At 37.7% G+C, this 26,144-nt stretch overlaps 1 protein-coding gene across 11 annotated transcripts in view; it reads left to right on the top strand.

The window, feature by feature from the left end:
• Nucleotides 1-26,144, top strand: part of CTNNA3 (catenin alpha 3) — a 454,192-nt gene that overhangs the window by 243,320 nt on the left and 184,728 nt on the right. For all 11 annotated transcript variants that reach the window (XM_050305771.1, XM_050305769.1, XM_050305770.1 and 8 more), the window contains 2 exons: nt 11,661-11,741; nt 16,806-16,958. In XM_050305771.1, the coding sequence (XP_050161728.1) occupies nt 11,661-11,741; nt 16,806-16,958 (234 nt within the window). The remainder of the gene's footprint in view (nt 1-11,660; nt 11,742-16,805; nt 16,959-26,144) is intronic.

Genomic DNA, 26,144 nt, shown 5'->3' with positions numbered 1-26,144 from the left:
CCCAAGTCATGCACCGATTTCTCACTGTCCAAATTAGTCTGTTGAATAAATGGCTATGCAATGGCCTCTTTGCTGGCAATTGTCAGTGTAAAAGGATCATTCTGGTGCTCGTGTCAATCTCTTTCATGTTCGTTCCCCCTCAAATGCTAACAGAATCTATCTGAAGTAAAATAGATCTCTAGTTAACAACAGTGGTGTTATTTTTTTTTTTTTTTTAAATAACATTCGAGTGTTTGAAACATTTAGTCATGAACTTCTGGGAATAACACCTGAGAGCCATTTCATTGCATTGCTATTAAGAGTGGTATGTTTTGTTCCAAAGTGACTGAATTCACCTGGTGAAATGGTTGCATCAACTATTATTTGTTCTGACAATCCCCCCAAAAGTCTTGTGTTGATACCTCTTACCTTGTAGTCCTCTGTATGGAAAAGACAGGAATTCATACAGCTGGGAGTCACACATACAGGATGCTGGTGAGGGTTTAGCTGAAGTAGTTGTAAATGTGAGATTTACCTTAGTTCTCTCCCTAAAAGCTGCATTTTCATTCACTGCACATGCTGAAGTGACTCCCAGCCTCCTAGATTCATGTATCACATCACAGTGTGGTGTTAAATTAAATTAATTGCTCTGGATTATAAAAGGATTAAATAATAAAATTAATGCATTATAAAAGGGAATTACGTTTTTTGTCTGTTTAGGTTTCAGCATTTGACTTTTCTTTAAAAGTACAGTTTTGAACTGAGCCAAACCCCGGTATGTTTTTTGAAATGACCAACCTTTACCTGGTTTAGAGCTGAGAATCTGACAAGCAGCTATTTTCATAAGGTTTCTGTCTGTAGGCTAAGTTCTGTCATGGGTTTGTCTCAAAACATCTTTCTTCAAATCATTCCAGAACAGAATTGTTATAGAATAACAGAGTTCCATAACAGAAATATTATAGAATATAAGTTGTATGCATGCAAATAAACATGTTTTTAGAATAATTACAAGTGCAAATGCCTTTACTCATCTAGGCATAGCTGAAATCTCAGATCAAGGGAATCAGGGAAATCAATCTTCATCATCAATCCAGTGTGGTACAAAAGCATGCTTGGTTTTCTGTTAAAAGAAGTATCATAGCATGTCTGTTCTTTAAGAGATCATGAATAACATCATAGAGATTTTCTCAGAATAATGTCTGTAAACGTAGCAAACTTCATTAAGGACAAAAGAAATCACCTTCTTAGTTCTACCTTCCTTACCTCTTCATGGTACTCCTGGAGATAGTGGGAAAATAAGGAGAAAGTGTGATGTTATTGCATGGTATGGAGTGGCTATGAGGACTTGAAAGATCTTTTTCTTTTTAAACTATATTTTTAATAACTTTATATATTTTTAAAATAGATACATGTATATTTATAATGCACTTTTATTGAAATGTTGTTACACTCCTCTTAAACCTGTTGGAATCTGTGTCTCCAGTGCGTTGTGCATTAAAATAGCACATCTAAAACCATTGTAAAATTGGGTTTGTTTCCTTGAAAAATGCAGACTGTGCCTTTTCTGTGCTGGAAAAATACCCATTTGGAATCTGTGGTGAGTCAATGTGTCCCTACGTGTGGAAGAAGTCGAGCATCTTAGTGCTGGACATTTTTTCCTGGTTATGGCTGCTGTTTAAGAACATAACTTTTTGATTTAGAGTGCAGTGAAGACTTTTAAACAATCTGGATGAGAAGGACTGTCTCAGCAACTCCACTATATCTTACTTTGAATTTTCTTCTGCCTCCATCCCCTTTCTCTCTGTCATAGCAGCATATAATCTCTAAGCAATTTATATGATAGTTCATCATAGGAAAGTCTTATGCTGCTATTGTAGGATGAGATTCTCTCCAACTAATTTTCTATTTTCCTGCTGTAAAAGTGCCAGAACACTTTGGTGAAAGGTAGATGGATATTCAATTAAAAACCTCTGCATTAGGAACTTAGAAAATTGCTTCTTAGTAAAAAGCAGACTAACCTCAAGTCTGCTTCTTGCTATCACTTCCATAGTCTGGATACTGCTGTATTTCTAGTTGTGTTTGCCTGCCCTTCCTGCATCATCTCTCAATGACAGTAACATCTGATTAAAAGAAATCTAACATCATTTTTACTCTCTGCTGATTCCTCCAATAGGCTTAAAGTGTAAATACAAACCAAAATGAAGTACCTTTGGCCCTTAAGGTTTCTCAGTCAAGTGTTAGGACTGTCATATTTTGAATAAGAATTGCCTGTGGCTTTTGGGTTTTGCAGTAGAAGTAGTAAGTAGTGGTTGTATTTGCTCTGCAGCATACCAGTTATGACAATTCACTTTCTGGGACACTTTCCCCCGAAAAAGTGCTAGAAAAATATGGGTGTTTTTTAGGATCAACTTTGAATCATGCTGAATTTTTCTAAGATTCCCAATGTGAAAAAAGTAGGAAGAAACCTGATATAATGATACATTCTTTCTTATGTATCAGAAAGAAACAATAAAAATTGGACACAGCAGAGGTTCCTCCTTTCATCCTTTGTCTGGGTTACAGTCACTTTCAAGAAAATTTAATATCCCAGGGGTCCAGCTCTGTCCTTGGAGATAGCATGGCCACCCACCCCAGCTTCACTGGACTGACACCATTGTTTTGGAGAGTGGATTAAAATGTGCAATATTATGCATATTCCAGCAGCATAATTCTTTCTGATATTTTTGGATGAATTAGGATCTGAAAATTTCAGTGTTGATTTTTTTTTAATAATTAAAAGGTTATATATTCTAAATCTTTGTGGGTTTTTTAGGCTGTTTTATACGTGCTTATTTAGAATTAAATTTGTTTTGTGGCATTACAAACTATATGCAACTGAATGCTAAAAGAGAGTTACACTAGTAGGCTTTCAATTTGAGTCTTTTCCTGCATATTGATTGGGAAAGGCTATTCACACAGTGAGGAGAGCCCTTGGTACTCCAGTTGATACCAGTAGAGGTTGAGGTAGTTAATTTCATATAAGGTACTTCACATCTCACTGCATTAGATTCAGAGGGAGTATTCCATGATGGCTTGAAAAGGAGAAAATTAACAATCTCATATTGAAGCTGTTGAGGAAAACAAAAAACCCTATATATAATGAGAAACAGTTCCACATGAAAGAGTCCCTATTTGCTCAGTTTGCATATGATTTTCTATGCCCTTGTAGGGTTTGGTTGCCTGCCCCCCCCTTTTTTTTTTAATATACTTAAAAGTTTATCAAAGAAATATGTTTTCTTGAGTCAGATATCATTAGGAAAGTGCACTAGGGTGGGTGTATTAGAGTAAGGAATATGTGTTACTGAGTGAATACAGTGATTTTCAACTTAAAGAACTGACGAGTTGTTCATTCTTTGTGTTTCCTCTATTAAAGAAGAAAGCTAATAACTATACGCATAAATTAATTTCCCATTGCAGACTTTTGATGCACCATAAATATATGTTTTGAAATGCTATGAAAAGGCCTGGGAATTTTTGCTTTTCAAAAGGATTTTTGTCCTTTAAAATGTCAGAAATGTTTGTGGTGTTACAACGCCACAACAGAAATGTTCTGCCTTTGCTGTCTTGTCAGAAGATTCCTTGAATAACTTATAAAATGTTCATTTAAGAGATTTATTGGGCAGAAGTTAGTAAGGAGTCACTGCTGTGGATCCTGTGTGTATAATTGCTCCTGCATCTATATAGTTCCAGGTTTCCATGAGGTTATCTGCACTCAAAAAGTTATTCCTGTCCACTTCCAGGATGCAGAATAAAGAGGTCTTGGAAAAAGTTTGTTTGAAAGCATGAGACAGACTTGAAAACTAGAACTGGTAATAACTGGCTTCCTTTTGTGTTCAAATCAACTTGTCTGTTGAGATCTACAGGTTTGGAGAAGATCATCGTTTTGGTTTATTGAACTAGATAAGTGACCTTTAACAAGGGATCTTGTTTTTCACTTGGACATTGCACTTAGAGGAGCAAGCTGGAAATTTGAAGGGTAAAATGATATTTACATGAATTCTGCATTTAAGGGGCAAATATTCCTAGGGCCCAGTGACATCCAGAATGGTCCAAGGAAATACAAAGAGATTCTACCCCAGACTTGGCACTTCTCAGAGGTGTTTTGTAGCCAAACACTAATCTTGGATTTTTTTTTTCACTCTGTGTGACCTTCAAGATGACAAATCCTTTGTCTTGTCCCAGCAAAGAATGTAAGAAGTGATATTACTTTTATTTAGTTACTGATGGCTGAAGCACTGTGTTAACTAATATTGGCAGAAGGTGACAAGCCTCTTGACCCTTCTCTATTAGTTCATATGTTTTAATATAAACGAAGTCTGCAACTGAACTTTGCATTGAACTGAATCTTCCCTTATAAAGGTTTATAAGGTTGGGTTTTTTTTGATGCAGGTGTCTTTACTTTGTGACTTAGGATTTGAAAGATCAGGATTTCTATGAGCTGGGTATGAAAAAAAAATTTTTTTCTCTTTGCACAGCAAATTCAGGTGTGCAAATTTCCCAAGTAATGACAACATTGTTTCAACATGGAAAATAAATTGTGTCACTGCTTTTTATACAATTTTTATTTCATAGTATGGTTTTGTTTAGAATTTGCTATGACTTTATAACCCAAAAGAAGAACCGTTTATAAGCTCCATATAAAAAAAAAAAATTCAATGTTAAATGCTAAATTGTAACAACAGACATAAAATGCTCGGTATCTCTTTAGAGGCTCTGACTTTGCTTTAATGTTCTAAGTTGTATGATGGTTCATTTCTATTTTTTAATTTTAATTAAGGTACAATATACAGAACCCTATAATTACCAAGTATAGGATTATTTTCAGTCCACATACAGCCCCAAATCATCAGTTATTTAATTAGACCTCTGACATTTATTAACTTATTGTAGTATTGATTGGTGTTTACCTTTTAGTGTGACTTTTTTTTTTTTTTTTTTAATATTTCCATAGAGAACTGATTTTGATAAATGTGCTGGTCTTTTTTAAAATAAAATTGTCATGGGATGCATGGAACTAAATCAAAATATGTTATTGTAGAGTCATGGTACAGTGCTGGAGACAATTGACAAAGGGCAGACTTAGATTAGATATTGAGTAGAAATTCTCCCCTGTGAGGGTGGAGAGGCCCTGGCAAAGGTTGCCCAGAGAAGCTGTGGCTGTCCCATCCCTGGAAGTGTCCAAGGCCAGGTTGGATGGGGCTTGGAGCAACCTGGGCTAGTGGAAGGTGTTCCTGCAGGGGATTGCAATGAGATGATCTTTTAAGTCCCTTCCGAATCAAACCATTCTGTGATTCTGTGATAAACAAAGAAAGTTATGGCAGCAGATTGGATTTCTTTATGTATTCATTCCTCCCAGGATTGTACAACGAGTATTTGGGAACAGACATATCCCATGAAACAAAGCATGTTTCGGGACCATAGGTCTTTCAGTATGGAAATCTATTTTCAGGAGAGTCTTTCAATACTATATGACTTAAAGTTATGTATTTGGTTTTGAAAATGTGTGTCATTTGAAACATTCCCATGAAGTACCATTGCTTTGTTTCAACTTATATTTTTTTAGATTAATACGTAAACCCAGGAAGGCAAGATGAAGTTCCATCTGAATACCCTCAAACATCAGGAAACACACTCTTTTGTGTGTTTGCAAATAACACTTTCTAGTGGCGTTTAAGGAAAGAAAAGTCAGGGTGCCTGTCGAGATAGATTTTTCATGGCTTTGTATTTGTGTAGTTGTGGCACACACAGATGGGTGTGATATAACTGGCCTTATATTGGTGTGGTGTGTTTATAACCCTTCACTGCCCAGCATCTGTAAATATTTATTTCCTTACAGACAACTTGGCTGAGGGAGGCAGTTCTTAAAAATTCAGAGTGAGGCTCAAGCTCCAGGTTTTGCATTCCCTGCTCCAGTGTCACTTTTCCTGTACAGGCAACCTAGATGGGACCTGACCACCAGTGCTGTGTGGGGTCTGGATCCAAATTTGACTGTTTTGTCTTGAAGCTCCACAGAAAAACAGGGAACATATTTCCACACCTTGATGTTGCCACACATATATTTGAAGGAATCCTTTAGGATGAAAGTAAAGTAGTTTTTAAATATATAGCTAAGACTCCAGCTGTTCCAGAATACGGAATTCAGGAGGTATCTATTCTCATCATGGAAGTGCTCCTTTTTACCCCACAGCATGGAAAGGCTAGAGACTACAGATGTGGTTTTGAATATGTATGACTAGTTCTGAATAATTATTATTTTATCTTTGAAATCCCAATTTCTGCTTCAGGTGTGTATGTCCAAAATATCCAGGGATGCTTCTTGAAGGCCTGTTACAATTTACTTTTAAAAGTTTGGTTTCCTTTTTGGTTTTTGTTTGGTTGTGTGTGTGTGTGTTTTATTTGTTTTTGTTTTTAAATATGGGTATTTTGAGGGACTATTTATATGGCAAAACCTCAACCTACCAAATTAATTCTCTCTCCCCACCCTCCATATCAAGTAGAGGCTCAGGACTTTCAGAGTGGATGCAAAAGTGATTTCCCTAAGGAGTACAGTCTTGCAAGGTTTCAGTAAATCTTTGTGAATGCTTTATCACCAATACATACCCAAATAAACTGGCTCCATTTGACTTGTTTGGTTTAGTCCTGCTAATGAGAGTATTTCAGGTCTATGTTGTAACTGCATTCTGGATTAGGGCTAAAGTGGGAGTGTTCATTGAATGATTTAATGAATACTAATAGTATTTGCTGTTTTAATACTTATGGCTCATTGTATCCTCTTATATATCCTTTTTTTTGTGAGTGTTTATAAATTTAGTTCATGTCTATTGGCCTCAGTACCAGAAGAAATTAGATGATCATTTAAGTAGTCCTGACCAAATCATGATTTAAATGAACTCCATTAAACACAGTGGGGAGATAGTCCTGTGTTTCAGTTGAGAATCTGCCCTTAGATATGGATTGTTTTAAATGAAAATCCAGCAGGAAAGATTTCCTGCACATGTGGTTTTTGAGTCATTCAATAATGTTGTTTGCCAGTGTGTGAAATAGATAGGCCTGTATTATTATTGGCAATACCCAGCATTATCTTCAGGCTATCCAGTGTTAATTAAAAATACTTATTTTTACTTAGTGGAATATTAATAACAGTGGGACTTAGTGCTTGTAAAATGTTTCAGATTTTAAAAATGCATTAAAATGGGAGCTGGATATTACTTTTAGGACCTTTACATGGGAACCATATCCCTGCTATTATATATATTTAACAGAAAAAAATAGGAGGTGAATGCTGGAGAACTGAGAGAGCTCAACTGCCTGATTTTTGAAATCCAGGCCCAGAATAATTTGCATACTTTTCCTACCCTTTTTCCTAATTCAGTCACCCTACACAAGAAGGAACTATTTCAGGATAGGCTTGTTTGTTTTGAAGTACAGCAGTCATGAAAAGAATGTTAATAGACAAGCAGATGCAGAATATTGCAAATACAGACCTGTGAGCTCCATCACTGGAGAGTGGAACACTGGAGAGGTGTTTGGATCACCTTTAGTTCCACTCTACCATCATTTTAATAGACACTTTTAAAATACGAAATCTGGTCTTTTTCAGTTTTTACAAAGTGTAGTCATCTAGTGTAGATCTTGAACTGTAACTGTCATGTGCAGGACTGAGGTGGAAGTGTGCAGAAGAATAAAAACTTGAAGGGATAATTCAGCATCCAAAGGTGCTTGGGGCCAATGGGCGACTGGAGAACACAGCACGACGCCGTTGACGTTTAGGAGTGTTCCCCCAGGAGACATTTTAGTCAGGTGTCCCTCTGACTTAAAAAGACTGTATACAGGTTAGAAATTCTAAAGTTTTTACAAGCAGGATTTATGCAAACAGTGGCGTGGGTTTTTTGTTGTTTAACTTCCTTTGAAGAAGAATGAGAGTCTGCAGTTATGAGGTTTACCTGCATTCTGGAAATTCTACAGACTAAAGCTGCATTTTACAGCTTATTTAGCTCTTGGGAAAAACACTAGGTGAAGAATAACTTTGGTTATAGTTAGATTTGCTTTCTAGACATTGGCAATGTCAAGAATTTGCAAAGAAAGTATTTTTTTTACTTTTTTACTGTTCAGTGTTTAGGATTGCACAGAGGCAGCGCTGATGGAAGCGTTCTAAGAGACGTAAGTGGTGCCGGTAAATGACCTGTGATTCAGACCCATATAAAAGAGCGGACAGTACAATGGCTCTGTAAACACTGGTCTTTGTGCTTTTCTTCAGGTGTTTGTTTCGCCAAAATCTTTTATGGAGTTTACTGAAAGCTCCGCACACCTTTACTAACCTGTTGTCTATTTCTTCATCAATCTTACCATCTGAGGAGATGATGCTTCCCAGATAATTAAACTGCTGGACTGATCTGAGCTTTGTTTTGCCAATGGTGATATGGGGATGATGGAAGACTTCCTGAGGTGCAGGCTAATAAAAACTTCTGTTTTCTTCAAGCTGACTTCCAGCCCAAAAAGTTCAGCAGCCTCTGCAAAGCGCGATGTTAAACGCTGCAGAGCTACTTCTGTGTGGGCGACGAGGGCGGCATCATCAGCGTAAAGCAGCTCAGGGACAAGATGATTTAGGGTCTTAGTGTGGGCCTTCAGTCGCTTTAGGTTGAATAGGCTCCCATCAGTATGATATCAAATGTAGATACCGTTTTCGTCATCGAGGTCTGCCGTGGCCCTTTGGAGCATCATGCTGAAGAAGACTGTGAATAAAGTTGGTGCAACAACGCAACCTTACTTCTCACCATTGGTTATTGGAAAGGGCTCAGAAAGTGCATTGCCATATCTGACTTGACCGCGCTGGTCCTCATGAAGCAAGAGCAGTCACGAGCATTGAGGCCATGCTGCTGAGAACACAACTGTGCTGGGCAGGGCACGTCTCCAGGATGCAGGACTACCGCCTCCCTAAGATTGTGCTCTATGGGGAACTTGCCTCTGGCTGCCACAAACGAGGTGCCCTGGAGGAGATACAAGGACTCCCTGAAACAATCCCTCAGCCTTGGCCATATTGATCATCACCATTGGTCTACCCTGGCCTCCAATCGGGAGGTCTGGAGACACACCGTCTATAACGCTGCTGCTGCTTTTGAGAACACATGCAGGATCGCTCTCGAGGAGAAAGGACAACATAGGAAGAATCGCGTCTTGTCAATATCACCCGGAGAGTCTTTCTGCTGTGCCTTCTGCAACTGGACTTGTCTATCTCACATTGGCCTTTTTAACCATCAGCACACTTGTAGCAAGTGTGGGTAGAGCCCTTCTCAAATCTTCATTCACGAAGCCCAACCATGATGTAATGACTGTTCGATATATGCCACTCGTTGCCTGAGTGGTTTAGGTTTAGGTTTGCTTAGAACCAGTTGTATCATTAGTTGCCAACTTTTGAAGTTACACATTACTAGAGCCCTTAAAAAATAAAAAAATCCCAGTATTTTACATTGATTCTGTCTTGGTGGAAAATAGGCTCTAACTGTAAAGCTTTCAGAGGATGTGCATGTGCCAGTGCATCTTTGTAGTCTGAAAATTCATGGCCATAAGCTGAGTTGTATCCACTGTGCTTTTACTGGCCCTGTTTACCTAGCAGTTTTGAAGGAGTTAGTTTTGTTATCAAGTTTGAGAGTAATTTAAAAAACATAGTAGAGGAGTCATTATTTGCTATAGTAACAAATAAATAATAATGGCCAGTCTTCGCGAGCAAAGATCCGGGGAAGGTCTTTCCACCTTCCAGCCTGCGCATTGGATTTTTTAGGTGAGACACAGTGTGCACTGAACTGAGCCCACCCTTTAATCCTAAGGTTCATCTGCCGGGGCCAAGCGAGCTTGGACGGTGGCAGCGAGGTCCTTAGGACGTAGATGGGTTGCCTTTAAGGGCTAACGAGCTCCACCTGCCCGGGAGTGGCCCTGACCGGGAATCGAACCCGGGTCTCGGCGGTGACAGCGCGGCGCCCTTACCACTAGACCACCAGGGGCTCCTGATTTGCTATAGTAGAGGAGTCATTATTTGCTTTGGTGGCTCTGCGAGCTTTGGTGTGAGAACCGATAGCACTACTGTGATACAAAGAGTGAATATCAACCTTTAGGGATTCCTTGAAGGTTTTAAGGTGAAGTTCAAACCTTTCTCCAAGACCTGTGTTTGATCATCTGTTCCCTGCAAAGACTGTGAGCAATTTCAGAAATAGAAAATCATGGGAGAATTTCTAAGTCCCCCTGAATATATTTAAGCTCAATTCTTAAAGTAGTTGTTCCTTTTAGACTAATAATTTCAAGGCATTCATTTTATTACATTGCACATTCAGTTTTAATGTAAAGGTTTTTTCCTGTTCATCTCTAGTCTTTGCTTTGATATTAAGCATATTGCTCTGTTAACAGATTATTTTTTGGTTTTGTTTTTCTTTTTTAACAAGGAAATAACTCTGACTGAAGATGATTTATTGTTGATAACAAGGTGCCTGGTTATCTGGTAGACAGACCAAGTTGATACATCAAGGTGCTTACTGAGATACTATAAATTCTATATTAATTTTAATATTATTTACAAAACTAAGTAGTCATGTTCATAATATAGACATACTGGTGTACTCTACCTGAAGTCCAAATATGTTGGTCAGTATACATAGCTGTTTCTTCAACATTTATGAGAATCTGGTGCTTTTTGCTGTAAATGTCATGTGTGCTGACTTAAGGCTTTGTGTAAAGAGACTTTCACTGCTTGTGGTTATTTCCTTCAGATCAGGGCAGTCCAAAGGTAGTGAGTAGTGGTTGTTTGCTTTAGGGAAACAAACTTCACCAGGCATTTTGGTTTTTCCTGTAGTTTCTTTGCTAACAGGGAAAAAAATATTCCAACCAGTTAGTAGACACAGAGCTATTATGGTGATATTGTACAGAAAATATTCTGGGCAGTCCAATAAAAGTGTTAACTACACTTTTCAAATAGCTAACAATGATAAGCACTTTGCCTATAGGTAGAAATGAAAAAAAAAAAAAAGATTGTTTAGGAAGCGTATAGCTGATTCTCTTAAGACTTCTCAAATATCTCAAGAACTCAATCTTCTGGATGCTGAGAATGAATGTGCTGTTAAATGAAGAAATGCCTTTTCATGAGCAATGAAACAACATCATTTCATTGCAACATCTTGAACATTTTGAAACTCACCCCTTCTGTTTTACAGGAGTTAAATAATGAATGCTGCAGACTAAAGAACTACCAAACTGCATTGTGGGCATCTGAACTTGTCTGTAGAGAGATAACATTGTTTTTCACATGAATGTGGTGATAATGGATTGACAGCAATATTAATAATAATAATTCTATTAATGTTGTTCACAAGTAACCCTGGATTACAGTAAGAATGTTGCAGCAATTCAGAAGTTGAAACGTTTTTAATTTTATTCCCATACACTGCTACTAAAGCATATGTTTTCATTCAGCAAATTATGCTTAACACCACAGGTTGGCGTCCCATGAATACTGGCTCTTGAAACGTATTAAAATTTGAAAAATCTGTGCACGTGTATGATTTACCAAATGCTCTGATGAACTGAGGGCACAAAGGACATGCTTGTTAAGAAAGCCCAATTCACCATTTTTGTGTTTTCTGTCACATTTATTACAGACTGACAAGAAAGAGAGAAGTAATGCTTTGAATGTTGCCATAGACAGTATGTGCAAGAAGACACGAGACCTTCGCAGACAGGTGAGCAACCTGGGGAAAGGAAGAAGTAGAAAAGGGTCTTGAAGGGTGCCTTTCAAAATTGCTTTTTTCAGTTTATGCACTTTGAAAACAAAGATTTTTTTTTTTGTCATATTAAAAAAATACTGAAGATAGTTGCACTGTTCCATGAGATGTATACATACAAGTTTTCAAAACTCTGGGAAAAGTCCAAATTATTCTAGCTGGATATATATTTGTACATAGGCAAATCTCTGCATGTACACATATCTAAATATATATTTTCTATAGATATATATCAGTAATATACTCTGGACATCAAGATTATTTTTGTTTTAAATAAACTTGAGTTATTATCAGTTGTTGGAACAGAAAGATGAGATGAATACCATATAAATGTATAAGTATATTTATATATTTGTTACTAACTAGCTATCTGATTTCTGCTTACATTCTGTCAAAAATATGTTCAGTGCAGAGACCTAGCAACTTGCATCACAAGCCCAGTGTGTCTAGGAACAATCCCATTCTGTCCTACAATCTCTTCCATGAGTTAATTAAACTCCAACTTATAAGAGTTTATAGACTCTATTACAGTGGTTAAAAGCTGTTAACTAATTCAATTTGTATCTTTCTGTAAACCTTTGGAAAATGTTCAGGCTGAATGTAATTATGCCCAGTTTATAGCCAATCTAGAACCAGTAATTTTCTCTAAGCAGAATATCTCTGTGGCTTCTTGACATTTTCCACTGGAAAGTATTTATGAGAAGTATTTCATCTATCTCCTGTTTTATGTTCATACATGTGAATTGCATAAAAATTGTTTTAGGAATGATGCCTACTCCAGGCTTAATTCCTGATCTGGGAAACATGAAATTGGGAGTTCTGTGCCAGCAGATATTGCCATAGAGTCTTATTTGCTTTCACTTATGAACATTCATTATTTTATCTCCCAGCAATTTTATAAGAAACATGAACATTGTTGTTTGCACTACTCTTTTATAGCTTTTATAATACTTTTTTTAAAAATAATACTGTGTACCTTCTCTGCTATTCCATCAGTCACTCACAGTGGATTTGGGCCTATGGTGTTGCACTCTGCTTTCAGTCATTGCTGGCATTGCCTCTGCAAAATTGGGGTTAAACACGAAACCTTATAAACTTTCATCTTTGAAGTCTCTTAAGTAGCACCCTTTAAACAGAACTGTCACACAGATGCTGGCCCAGGCACCAGCCTGATTGTGGGTTGTGCCATGGCCCCCTTTGGAACACCTTTGTAGACCTCAGGAAGTGAAAGAAGTCTGATGTCTGGCAAGACTTTAAGGCAAAGGTAGCCATCTCAATAGTAGTGTATCCTGGAAATTGTGAAAGGTCTCTGGCTTTCAAAGGAAGTGATTTGCATTCACTTCAAGAACTTGGCAACTACTCGTGGGGATTTTAAGCTATTCTGCATTGTTTTGATTATTCCTTGTTATGTGCCAGAGCTGTGCATGCTATTTCTGTGTGTGCAGTTTTGCCTATCCCTTCCTTGTAGAGATGTATGAATATTTAAGAAGGAATTGCCTATTCATTCTAATTTCTAATTATGGAAAATTACCATACTCGGTTCTTGCCTTCCAGTTGTTTCCCAGTGTAGCGTGAATGGGCTGCGCAGATGTTTCTCCTATGGTTGTTCTGCAGTGTTGGCTGCTTGGTTGTTTTTATAAATTTTATTCCTCGGGATATTCTTATATTTCTATGCTGTTACTTCATCATGGATAGCTTTTTCTGAACACAAAGGAGATTGCCTTCCTGGCACCCCTTAGAGACGGGAAAGGGAGATCCCTCAATAATAACTAATCTGTGGTTTGTCCAGGACTTTTGCCGGGCTGGTCTTTTGAGGCAAGAGGCAAATAGAGGCAAACACAGTTTTCTGTACTCATCAGAATACTGATGTTTAATAGTGTTGTAAACAGCTGCTGGCATTTTCTTCTCTACCTTCCCCTGCTTTTAACAACCTTATGCCCCATGTTTTATAAACAACATGTTTCTATATTATTTTATAATGCACTTTGATACCAAAACAAAAATTCCCCATACCTCTGCTACTGTAACAGTCTGCTCAAAGGGTAAGAAGAAGACCTTGCATCTTAAAAATAAAACAGTTTGTCAGGCATCATCCTCCCCTGCTTTCCCTCTTGTGATGGTGTCTCTTTCACTTATAATATGAGAAAAGTTTTAATTATAGCACAATAACTTCCCTAGCATTGCCTGCCAGCATTGCTGCTGCTGTCCTTTGTCTGTTTATAAGCCTCCCTATCTGGTTTGCTTTTAGCATTTTGCTCTAGAGGTGGCCAGAGTCAGACTTACTGAGTCATGAAAACAGTGATTGTTATGCTTAGGATAAAAAGAAATAGATATTGCTTCAGATATTCCTTTTTTTCTTTTGTCTTTTCCCTCTTTTGTTCTACATTGCGTTTCTCAGTTCTGTAATGCTACACAAGCCATCGTTTGAAAATCTTAGCTTCATGTATTTCTTAGAACAAAATAATAATGATAATTTATATGTGAAAGGTTAATTAAACCAAGCAAACCAGTAAAAAGCGATAGCAAAGAATTATGCAAAGAGAGATAAAATTAGGCTGCTGGTTTGAAATTGGATGCCTCAAGCCCACCACAAATGTGACGGAGGTTATTAGAGTCACTGGTCCTCAAATAATACACTAAGGCTGTGAAAGTCCTACAGCCTGGGCTGTGCAGAACCAAAAAATATTTCTCTTGGAGATAATGAATCATCAGCCATGGATATAATGGTTCCATAGCTTTTTGTTTTAAATTGAAATCTTAAGTTTTAAACTGTGATTCATTGAGGTCACATTCATCTACTTAATTTTAAACAGGAAAAAAATGTCTTTTTTTCTTCAGCAGAAAGATTTTAACAGGTAACTTAGCAGGCCTGGAGGTTCAACATATTTGTTCCTACTAGTGAAAGTTTTCAAAACTTTTTAATACCTTTTTTTTTTTTTTTTTTTTTTTTTTTAATTCCAGCCAGCATGAAGCTGAGAATGTAAAAAATCCAATTTTGTATTGGAATAGTGTAGCAGTTATTAATATAATAAATAATAAGTCCCATAGGGACCATAGTGACACCAACGTGGTGTGTAACAAGAGGTCTTTTTTATTCAAGGAGTCCCAGCTTATATAGCAGTTTCAAATGTTGCCACGTCACACAGGTTACTTCTTAAGCCAATCTCATACAAGCATTCAACAGAGCATGTGTGTGACAGAGTACTTAGAACTACAACTCCCAGGATGCTTTGCAGCACCTGGTGTAACCAGACCCCATAGAATAGCATAGACTTTCTCCTTCTGAATTCCTTTTCAGAACATATAATGTATGCAGATAATATATCCCAATGGGATAGATACAGTAAGTTATAAGAAAAGAAACCATTCTAAACTTGTGGTTTTTTGGAAGATCTGTCTGTCCCCCTGTTGAGTCAATGAGAGATTTAGTAATAATTATGGCCAGTCTTCGCGAGCGAAGATCCGGGGAAGGTCTTTCCACCTTCCAGCCTGCGCACTGGATTTTTTAGGTGAGACACAGTGTGCGCGGAACTGAGCCCACCCTTTAATCCTAAGGTTCATCTGCCGGGGCCAAGCGAGCTTGGACGGTGGCAGTGAGGTCCTTAGGACGTAGGTGGGTTGCCTTTAAGGGTTAACGAGCCCCACCTGCCCGGGAGTGGCTCTGACCGGGAATCGAACCCGGGCCTCGGCGGTGATAGCGCCGCGCCCTTACCACTAGACCACCAGGGGCTCCATGAGAGATTTAGATAGTGAGGTTATCCCAAAGCTAGTAGTGGAATTCATATCCAGATCTTGTCCTCATAATCCACAGACTTCTCTACTATTATTTCTGCTGTGCGTGGTCACTGCCCTACCTACAAGCACAACATTATCAAAAAGATTTTTTTTTTTGCATATTTCTAGTGGTAGGAACCTTTACTTCTACTGACTTTTCACACAGATGCATTGGGGCAAACTTCTAAGAGAAAACATCTACTTGGGCAACAACCCTGTCAGCCTGTAAGAACTTCAAAACATTTTTTTTCCTTTTCTGTTCCAATCAATATCTTTTCTATATATTGTAAAAGTAACATCTTTGTAGTAGGAAAATTCAGTTAACTTGATAATTTAGTTACACTGCACGTGTTGCTACAACTGGTTGAGTGTTTAATGATTAAAAGGAATAATTGTAGTGTATAGGTTTATAACATGCAGAATAACCCCTCAAGTGCAGTAACGTCCCAGAGATCAGTTATAAGCTTATGTGCAACCTAATTTAAAGGAGATAATTTGTGGCAGAATGTTACACTTCATTAATAATTTAAGTAAAAAGTTCAGGAACAATTAATTTAAGCAGAGAAAATTGAACTGCAGACTCATTTATAGTTCTTCTTGCTCTATTAATACTTTATCAGGTGGCATAATCAGTAATCTCGTTGGCATAATTACCATGAAGGCAACTACTTTGTAAATCAGATTGTGTTGTTGGGTTTCTTAACAAGAAAATATTTGGGTAATTTTACAATTATGAAAACGTGTGATGAAGACTATTTTGAGAGAGCAAACATAATTATATTAATATTTTCTTTGTAAAATTAAATAGACTTCTCCCTTGGCATCTGAGTTACAAGGGACAATACCCAGGAGACATGAGATCTGGTCTAACTAATTTTTCACATATGAAATCATGTAAGTAGTCTGTTCTATTCATCAAGGAAGGTGAATATTTGTTTGGCTCCCTTGATTTCAACAAAAGTAGTATATGTTCTAAGTGTTTTATGTATCTGTACTCACACACAGACATTCACACCTACAAACATGCATATTTAGCTAGTGGCATATGAAAATTGTCCCTAAAATTAAATACAGTTTTCTGTGTAATAGATAAATTGCAGCTGCAGTAGGTTTTAGACACACAATCTTGCAAATAAAGCAGGAGTACAGTGTGTACATGTTTATGTTATAAAATATTAATGGCCAGTAATTATAACAGACTAACAAATAGCCACTTAGTAGGTACTAATGTGATGCTTTCTTTTGCAGCTCCGTAAAGCCATTATAGATCACATCTCAGACTCCTTCTTAGATACCACTGTTCCACTTCTAGTTCTCATTGAAGCTGTTAAAAATGGAAGAGAGAAAGAAATAAAGGAATATGCTGCTCTATTTCGAGAACACACCAGCAGACTTGTGGAGGTATGTTTGATGGAACTGCACTTTTTTCTATTTGAATATATGGTGTAAGTGGCTTGCCACCCAACACTTCCTTTGCTGGCTGATATCATAAAACATTTAAGGCTGGCATTTTAGGAAAGAATAAATAAATGGCTTAGGGTAACAGTGAAGGTACTCCATTTTTTATGTAATGGCTGCAATAAGACAGAGGGCTTTGGGGTTATATAGGATTTCGTTGCATAGAAATTTGGTACTGTGGAATTGTAATATGAGGAACTTCAACTCATTCAAACTGGAACCTGAAACACTGCTGGAATATTGAAGTCAGCAATTTGCAGCAATATTGTCTCAAGTGCCTGTAAGGAATGCATTGGTAATTTTTGTGGGGTTTTTTTTAGCTTTTGGTGCTTTTTTGTGCAGTAATGCAAAAATGGGGAAAATCAATGAATTCACTTTGTGGCTAAAATTTTACTTATGAAAACTGGCTCAGAATTTATTAGTCTTGAGTGATCTACAAACAATGAACAACAAATAGGTTAAAAACTGAAGTAGAGGTATGGTATTGCATTTATGTTTCTCTTTATGGTCATGTAATTACAGAATAAGACTGGTTGTTATTCTCTGATTTACAAGAGTGTATCATTTTGACCATGGGGTTAGTTTGTGACTAAAGGGACCAGTGGCTGCACAGATCCACTGCCTAGAAAATCTGCAATGCCATGGGGTAGCTGCCTGTGAACATGAGACTGCCCAGAAGAGAAATACCTTTAGAGTTCTTGTACCACAACCTGATCCTGCTGTATGTGTAAATACACAGTGGGGATGTGTGCACAGTTATATTTATGCTGTGACTCAATGTGCTGCCTACACTGAAGAAAACATACTTTTAAAAATGCTTTCAGAGAGACTGTGCACAGTGCCACCTCCTTTTGTTGAATTAGTTGTTCCAAATGTTACTTTGCTGGTGCTTATATAATATTCTTCTATTGAAAATTCTCATAAAATAAAATGGAAGTTATCTTCTGGATATGTACTAGAACTGAAGTGTCTTATTTAAAAGTTGCTTACATTGGTTTAATGCACTTACCAGTATCTCTAAGTGAGAGCTTGAATGATGGCTTTTTGATAAACTGTATTTATCAGCTGCTAAACTCTCCAGCAATTTAATTAGATGGTAGTTGTACTGCATCCATCAGCTGTGAGCCTATCAGAGGTAAAGCAAAACAAAAAGGAAAAAAAAGCATTAACAGCTAAGCAAGTGGCCACAAGGGGTTTTGTACCGATAAACAGATTTATCTGATTTTTAAGAAAAAATGAGTCATTTCAAACAGCATCATTTAAGAGAAGGAGTTATGGTAGCTGTTTTATGGAAAGTGTAACACCAATTAAATTGATATAAATGGAATAGCATTTAAATACATTAGAGCAGTAAATAGGAAGTATATTTTGGGGTTTAGTGGCCTAAAACCTGTTAAACTGGGAATTATGTATTTTTAAATTGATGGACTAGAGCTCTGCACTGTTACTTTAATTTGTCAAGGAATATAATGGATGGATAGATCTGACCAGCTGTGATTTTCACAAGTGGATGTCCTTCAGAAATACACACATATTTCAGAACTGAGAAGTGGCAGATACATCTGTGGCTTGTTTCCAGCTGAACACAGTGCCATGGGTGATGGTTACGCTGCAGAAATCAGGTCTAGCTAAAAGTGCTCCCCAGATCAGGGAGCCTGATTCTGCCAGAATCAAAGACAGGTCAAAAAGGAGACGAACTGGCTTTGAATTCTTGCTATTTCTATTATCCCTTTGTTTATCAAAGAATTTAATTTGTTTGGTTGCAATTGCAATACATAAACATCCCTTGTCCCCTTTGGGGCAGCTACCCAGCCTTTTGCCAGGGAAGTGGTTGATAACATGGTATTGTCTGCTGCCTGTAGGAGTTTGACAACAGGTTATTTCAAGATCCAATCCAGTACAGAGTTTCCATAGCTTATGAGAATAGGCTGTCAAGCATCTATTTCGTTAGGAGGTTCTTAAATGACAGTTATGATTTACATGTTTTCAGGAGAGTCGTCTCATTCATTCCTTTATTGTTTATTTCCCTCACTGTTACAAGGGCCAATGAACACATTCGCGTACAACTTTCAGGTTCTGAAATACAAATCCAAAAAGGCAGTCATGCTGCTGCAGAAATGGGCTTGATCTCTGCAGCTGAGAATGACTCCAGTCAAGTACTGAAGTGCAGGATCATAGGTGTCACGTGCCTGGCTATGGAATACTAAGAGACAATAGTTGTAGGTAAAATGCTTTTAAAGCTAAATAACTTAGGAAAGAAATGTTGCAAAAAATGGCATAGAGCTCTAACTGTGCCAGAGGATGCTGGTAGGTGAGGTAGAGGAGACATCAGGCAATTGTAGTATAATTGTGATGCAAGCAAGGATGCCCATGTTGTTAAATGCAAAATACCTTGTTTATCAGAATAAAAAAGGTGTTTTTTTTTCCTTTTGTCAGCTGGAAGTAGTCTTTATGGAACATGGGATGCAGTGGAGCTGCTTGCAAGCATTGAAAAGTGAAAACAAACTCAGATGTTGGCAATCCCTAGGTTTTGTCTTGGGGAACAAAAGCTAAAAGAAAAACTCATTTACATTCTGACTGTCCTTTTTTTTTTTTTTCTGGCTATAGAACACCCCAGGTGTGGGTCTGAGCCCATTGTAAACCTTTGACATCTCTAGATCCCACAGTAAAGAATTTCACAGCCTATGCATTGTGTAGAGAAGTGAAACCCCCCACATGACCATTTCCTTTGCTGTCCCTGAATTCCTGTATCGGAAGAGACGATGAGCACCAGTCCCTATTTTCCTTCTCCATGCCACTTACTCTTGCAGTTGTGTGCTTTCAAAGTTAAGTATTTCTGGTCTTTTAAAATTTTCCTTACTTGGAAGCCATAAAAGGATCACCCTGCTATCTTCACTCTGCCTTTTCCAGCACCTTGCAGCCCATGAGGTGGTAAGACAGAACTGTTAATGCTATTGAATACATTCAAGATGTTTCATAGAAGCACAGAATCCCGGAATGGTTTGGGTTGGAAGGGAGCTTAAGCATTACCTCATTCCACTCCCCTGCCATGGGCAGAGACACCTTTCACTAGAACAGGTTACTCAGAGCTTTGTCCAACCTGGCCTTGAACACTTCCAGGGGTGGAGCATCCACAGCTTCTCTGAGAAACCTGTGCCAGGACCTCACCACCCTCACAGGGAAGAATTTCTTCCTAAAATCCAATATAATCCTGCCCTCTATCAGTGTGAAGCCATTCCCCCTTGTAAACACTCTCCATCTTTCTTGTAGACTCTCTTTCTTTATGTACTCCATTTCCACATCTATTAATTCCTAACAGTGTTTCTTCTGAGATGGTGCTGGACACTAAACTGCAATTTTCACAGAAAGTTTATATGGCGATCCCAGAATCTTGATTAGTACTAGTCTGCTGAGATCTGTCATATATATGTAATATTGCATTTTTTTTTCCTCACAAAGCAACTCCCTTTGCATCTCTCTACACTGAGTTTCAGCTTCTCTGTTATTGTGTAGTCATCTGGTACTGTGACATCCTTTGCAAATCTTCATTGGTTCTTTTATTTATTTCAGTGATCAACTTGGTAAAAAATGCATAAATAAAATTTATAAAAAGTTAATGCAGACACTGTGACCACAAGAAAATTTCTGGTTGTTGCGTGTGACCTGGTTCAGGAAGGGCACGGTGACTACCTCTTAGTCACTCAGGCCATTAACTCACAGACACCAATGTGGTGGACAGTAAAATGGTGTTTATTAGTTCGTAACACGGCCTTTTATAGTGCTTAATTGCGCCGTCATTTCCGTCTGCTTACGGTATCACCTAAACTACTGTTGGCTGTCAGGCATTGGAGGGGGGTGGTCCCTGCCTTTCCGTACATCCCGAAGTCTTCCTATCGCCAGACCCTATCTACTCACATCTGGTTCTCAACTTTCTTCCAATTTCCTGTTGATTTTTACCTGAGGTTGAAAAATGTGATGCTAATCTACCTAAATCATCTGAGAATTACTGGTTACTCAGGCACCCCAATGCCTGGAGGAGTTATGGGATCTATGTGTCTGTATCTCAGTACTCCATACACAGTGCATTCAATAGTCCAACTCTTTCTTGGCAGCCTCAGGGAGGGTATTCTTCCATTGCTTCCATGTATGAAAACAGGGCTGTCCATTTCTGCTTATTTTAACATTGCTAGTCTAAAAGATATTTATGATATAAGGAAGATTAATGACTATTTCCTTTTCCTCAACATAAAGACAAGTTTTGGCACTTTAAGATAAGTGCTATGAAATGACTGCTGAAGTTCAATTCTTTCCAAACTAAGGAAAGAGTGTGTTTAAAAAAATGTAGCCTTTCCCGAATCCAATCATGAGTTCCAGTTCAGTAAGTTTTTTCTTATAAAAAGCAATGTCTCAGCTTTATTCTGTTCAGCTGATGTTCCACATACTCACAAGGCTTCAGAGCAAGCCTGTTGAGCTGGGCTGATGATATTAGTGTTGCACCAATGATGAATTTGATAATGCTAATTTAAAAGTGGAGTCAGGACAGCATGTTGTAATAAAGAGATAATACTACATTCTCAAAATAAGCAGTGAGCAATCAATTGAATCTGCATTAATGGTATTCCCTATACTGTTATTCTTGTCTCAGTTATAAACATGCTGTTGTTGCCATATTGACAAAACCATCTGTGTTTAATTTTCCTTTCACAGTATTTCACCTGATTGCAGGGTTTTATGAAATAAGATTCTCAATGTGGGCCACAAACACCTGTCTACTTACGTAGTCAGATCTCCAGTCACATAAAATCCCATTTTAGTACTGCAGCCAGCAAGTCGAACAGTGATTGGTAAGATAGGTAATGCGATGATTTTGATGTTACAGGGTGGGATTGTAAGTCCATTTTTAATTAAAACAAACCATTATTTTTGTGTCATTTCCAGTTTGAGCAATTACTTGTCTGCTCAGATTAAAAACCTGTACTAAAAATGCTACCCTGTCCCCCCACCCACCAGGATTACTCCTTTCATCATTTCGCTCGTGTTGTCTTTATTCAAAACTGAAAAATTCAGATAAATATTTTGGGATTTGATTGTGTAGATCTTTTTTTTTTTCAATTTCAAACTTTACTTACTCTTAACCCAAGGTAAAGATTGCCCCAAGTTAACTCAGGATAAAGATTTCCCAAAGATTTCTCTTGCTTACATTAACTACCTGTCTCTTCTTTGACTAAATGAGTAGTCTAGTCTGGATGTCTTTCTAGATAGCTGAAGTGAGGTGAGATGATTTGTACCTTGAGGGATGACTGCTGGTCTGTTTTGAGACATAGAGTATGTTGCATTTTCTTGCACTTCATATAGCAGTTTTAATCAGGCATATCCTGTTTTTCAGTACAGTTTTTGAATCTGTTTTTGAAAGATCAAGAATGTTTGAAGAGTAGGTTATAACAATATTTTGTATATAAACACAATAAACTGAGTTGGACATTATAAAAACAAAAAGTTCATTTTCTTACAAAGGTTAATCCAACAATGGATTTGATATGGAAATTAGAAGTACTACTTGAAATGTCAAGAGATATTTTCTGTGGTTTCTTATTTTAATCTGAAGATGAAAACTTCTCTGATGGAAACAGTAGGTCTTGAGAAGGAAGGTACATTTTTTTCCCCCCCTCTTTGGATATGAAATGTTAATTGTGCTAAGCTAAATTGCTCACTACTCTGACTCACTGCTCATATTGTAATTTAAGAAACAAACAGTATCCTCCTAGGCCAGTGACCTTTGTAAATCGGCTTGAGGAGTAATATCTGTTACAAATACCTCTCTTCTGAATTAGCATTTGAAAGATACATTCCTTCGTTTAAAAATTGGTTTAAGACATAGCAAAGTAATACAGTTCAGAAGCATAGGTATAAATTCAGTGAAGTGTAAAACAGAGCAATAGGAAGACTGAAGACCACACCAGGTCTGGGGCAATAATATTTCCAGAAATAGTAAGAACTAAAGATAATATCTTCTTCCTTGGTTTTGTTTGTTCGTTTGTTTGTGGTTTGTTCCCCCGCCCCCATGAGTTTATTAAGTGCTCTCTGCTCTTACCCTGGCTTCTATTAAAAAACACATGGACTTGGGATGTCAGCCCATGTGGCAAAGTATTGAGATACCTTGGTTAACATCTCTGCATTATCACAGCTGCACAATCAATGCACAAACCAGAATCTCTTAGCTGTAAATGTGAATAGTGTATTCAGGTATATGGAGGAAGTGAAACAGTCCTGGTTACATAGTAAAAAAAAGTATCCCCAAACTGCCCATATTAAACTGCCCACTTTGGCTGTGATATTGGACGTTTCCCACATACGAAATGAACACACAGCTGCTGAAGTATTTTCATGAGTACCAAGGGTCACGTGAAACATTCTTCAGATTGAGGTTATTCTGGGCTACAGTGCCTTATATTGCTCATATACTGCATCAAATATTGCTCATATACTGCATCAAATATTGCTCATATACTGCATCAAGTATTTCTAAGTCTGAATATTGATTTTGTGACATTGAAAAACTAGAATATATTGCAGGATGAAAAAGGCAACTAGATTTGGGTTAAGACTCTGTATCTACTCTAAGTCTTTGTGAGCCTTGACTAAAATAAATTCCCCAAAGGTATGTTTCTGTTAGGAAATGCTTGGTATTAGTGGGAATTCCTTATTATGATGAAGCAATTTTGAAAAAAAAAATATTTAAAAATATGAAGATTAAGTGCTTTGAGATTTGACATAGTTAGGTTTTGCTTTGAAATGCCATTTAATTTGAAATGTTGAAACTATATTGGAAATCTAGTTGAAATATTTGATTATGTGGAAACATTTTTTAAGAGTCTTGACTTCTGGGACATTTTAAAGTGAGCACTATTTTAAAATATGGAAATTAAGACAAAACTGAGGGACTCAGTTGGACCTTATGGTTCCCTGTAAGACATGTCTGTTTTTAGAGAATAGATCGTTCTGGCCTGTGGTTCACTTCTACTGAAGACAAAACCAAATTCTGCTGTTGAGATAACAAGTATGTAAAAGTGAACAAAAGAGAGGTAACGAGGGAGACTGAAATGTCACATCTACATGAGGAGCAAAGCAAGGCCTGTGTAACTAGAAATTTTGTGTTTGGGAAAGCTGACAACTGTTCTGAGCTGATCTATCACAGAGATGTAATGCTTTCTGAGAGGAGGAGTGATAGGCTGGGTGAACTTGAGATTAAAAAAGGAATTTGATGGGAGCAGGGAAGAATCCTCTGATTATCTTTTCTTTTGGCACAGATGCAGATCTCCCACTGCAGTGTTTAAAGGTCAGCTGTACCAAGCAGAGGCTGAGGGATTTAATAGGAGAAGTGGAGGCGATGATGGAATGAACTTTGTGTTCTTCATCTCTTCTCTCTGTGCACAAATATATCATATTCTCTGTAGCTTGATCTAATAACACTGACTGCAGATCTACTGATACATACATTTGATGGTTTGGCCTATTGCCTAATTCTTACTCTTGTGTTTTTCAGTATTGACTGTATTGCAATATGACAGTGCTGGCTTCTAGGAAGGTTGAATCTGCTACGAAAAACAGATAGTTACAGGACATCAGTGTTATGATGTGTTGGTACAGAGCAACAAAGGCATGCAGGACACTGAGTGTTGTTCAAAAACCAAGTATGCAAGTTAATACAAAGATTTCCAGTGCAGGAAATCCACATCTATTGAAGAGGAATTCTCCCTAAGAGATCTTTATTTTTAAATGAAGTTAAAAGCCATAAGGGAGAAAAAAACCCTTGAGTAGGTGGTAATTAGGGTCCAGGCATTCCTTGCTTAATATAGAGTTCCTGGACCCTTCCCAGGGAAGCTGTCCCCATCTCTGGATAGCACTGCACAACAGTAAGGGTAATTCATTTAAACCACCTTCACTGAAGAGTTCATAGCTTTTTGCCACTTTGTGATAAAACTGTTGTGAGTGAAATGACTGCAATCTGAGATTGGGACCTTTGTTATTTTAAATATAAGTATAAATAATTTCTTAGTTTGTTGGTTTAGAGCCTTTCCTGTTTAACCCAGAGGTGGACCCAGAAAATGTGGCTGAACTGAAGTCAGCCCAATTTATGGAATTGCTCATACTTAACAGAAATTAAGTGCTTCAAAGGTAGGGTTTATTTCAGTTGTTTTTCAATAGCACTTTAGAGAGTCCAAGAAATATCTGGGTCCATAGATTTGGGAAAATATATGGCACTGATAAACTGTAGAAGGAGACAGAAAGGGAGAATCAATCTGTCATGTGAACCAATGACAGAGCCTGGATTAAAATGGAGATAAGTAAGTGCATTTAGCTAACTCAAAATCAGTGCCCATAAACTCAGTTAAGAATACCCATGTAAAGTTTTATCTGAATTGACTCCTTCTATTTAGAAAACCATTATTTTTCTAAACCAATGGGTGCCATTTTCGTAAGGAAATTGGGGATTAAGACATACATAGATTAAAAATATTTGTTCATTTAATATATAATAATAATGGCCAGCCTTCACGAGTGAAGATCCGGGGAAGGTCTTTACACCTTCCAGCCTGCGCATTGGATTTTTTAGGTGAGACACAGTGTGTGCGGAACTGAGCCCACCCTTTAATCCTAAGGTTCATCTGCCGGGGCCAAGCGAGCTTGGACGGTGGCAGTGAGGTCCTCAGGACGTAGGTGGGTTGCCTTTAAGGGCTAATGAGCCCCACCTGCCCGGGAGTGGCCCTGACCGGGAATCGAACCCGGGTCTCGGCGGTGATAGCGCCGCGCCTTTACCACTAGACCACCAGGGGCTCCACTATGTTCATTTAATGATATTAGAACTACAATACCATTTTGGCAAACACTAGGAAAGAATAATATGAATTTCACTTAAAAGTGATTTTTTTTTTTTTTAGGGTTTTCATTTTGTTTGCAAAATTTTTGTAAAACCCAGCACAGTGGAAATAATAGTAAGTATTTGGTAATCCAATCTGAACATCCATTATATAAGGACTACTGAGGGACTTTAACATTTCTTAGCTTTTCCTTGGAGCTAACGTTCATGGGAAAAAACTACTTGAACTCTGAAAATCAACAAATACCCCC

Source organism: Myiozetetes cayanensis, unplaced genomic scaffold (genome assembly GCF_022539395.1).
Source record: "Myiozetetes cayanensis isolate MyiCay16 unplaced genomic scaffold, myiCay2020 scf10, whole genome shotgun sequence".
In the NCBI taxonomy this organism is placed as follows: Eukaryota; Metazoa; Chordata; class Aves; order Passeriformes; family Tyrannidae; genus Myiozetetes; species Myiozetetes cayanensis.
Note: the sequence above shows the minus strand (reverse complement) of the source record. Positions and strands in the feature narration are given on the sequence as shown.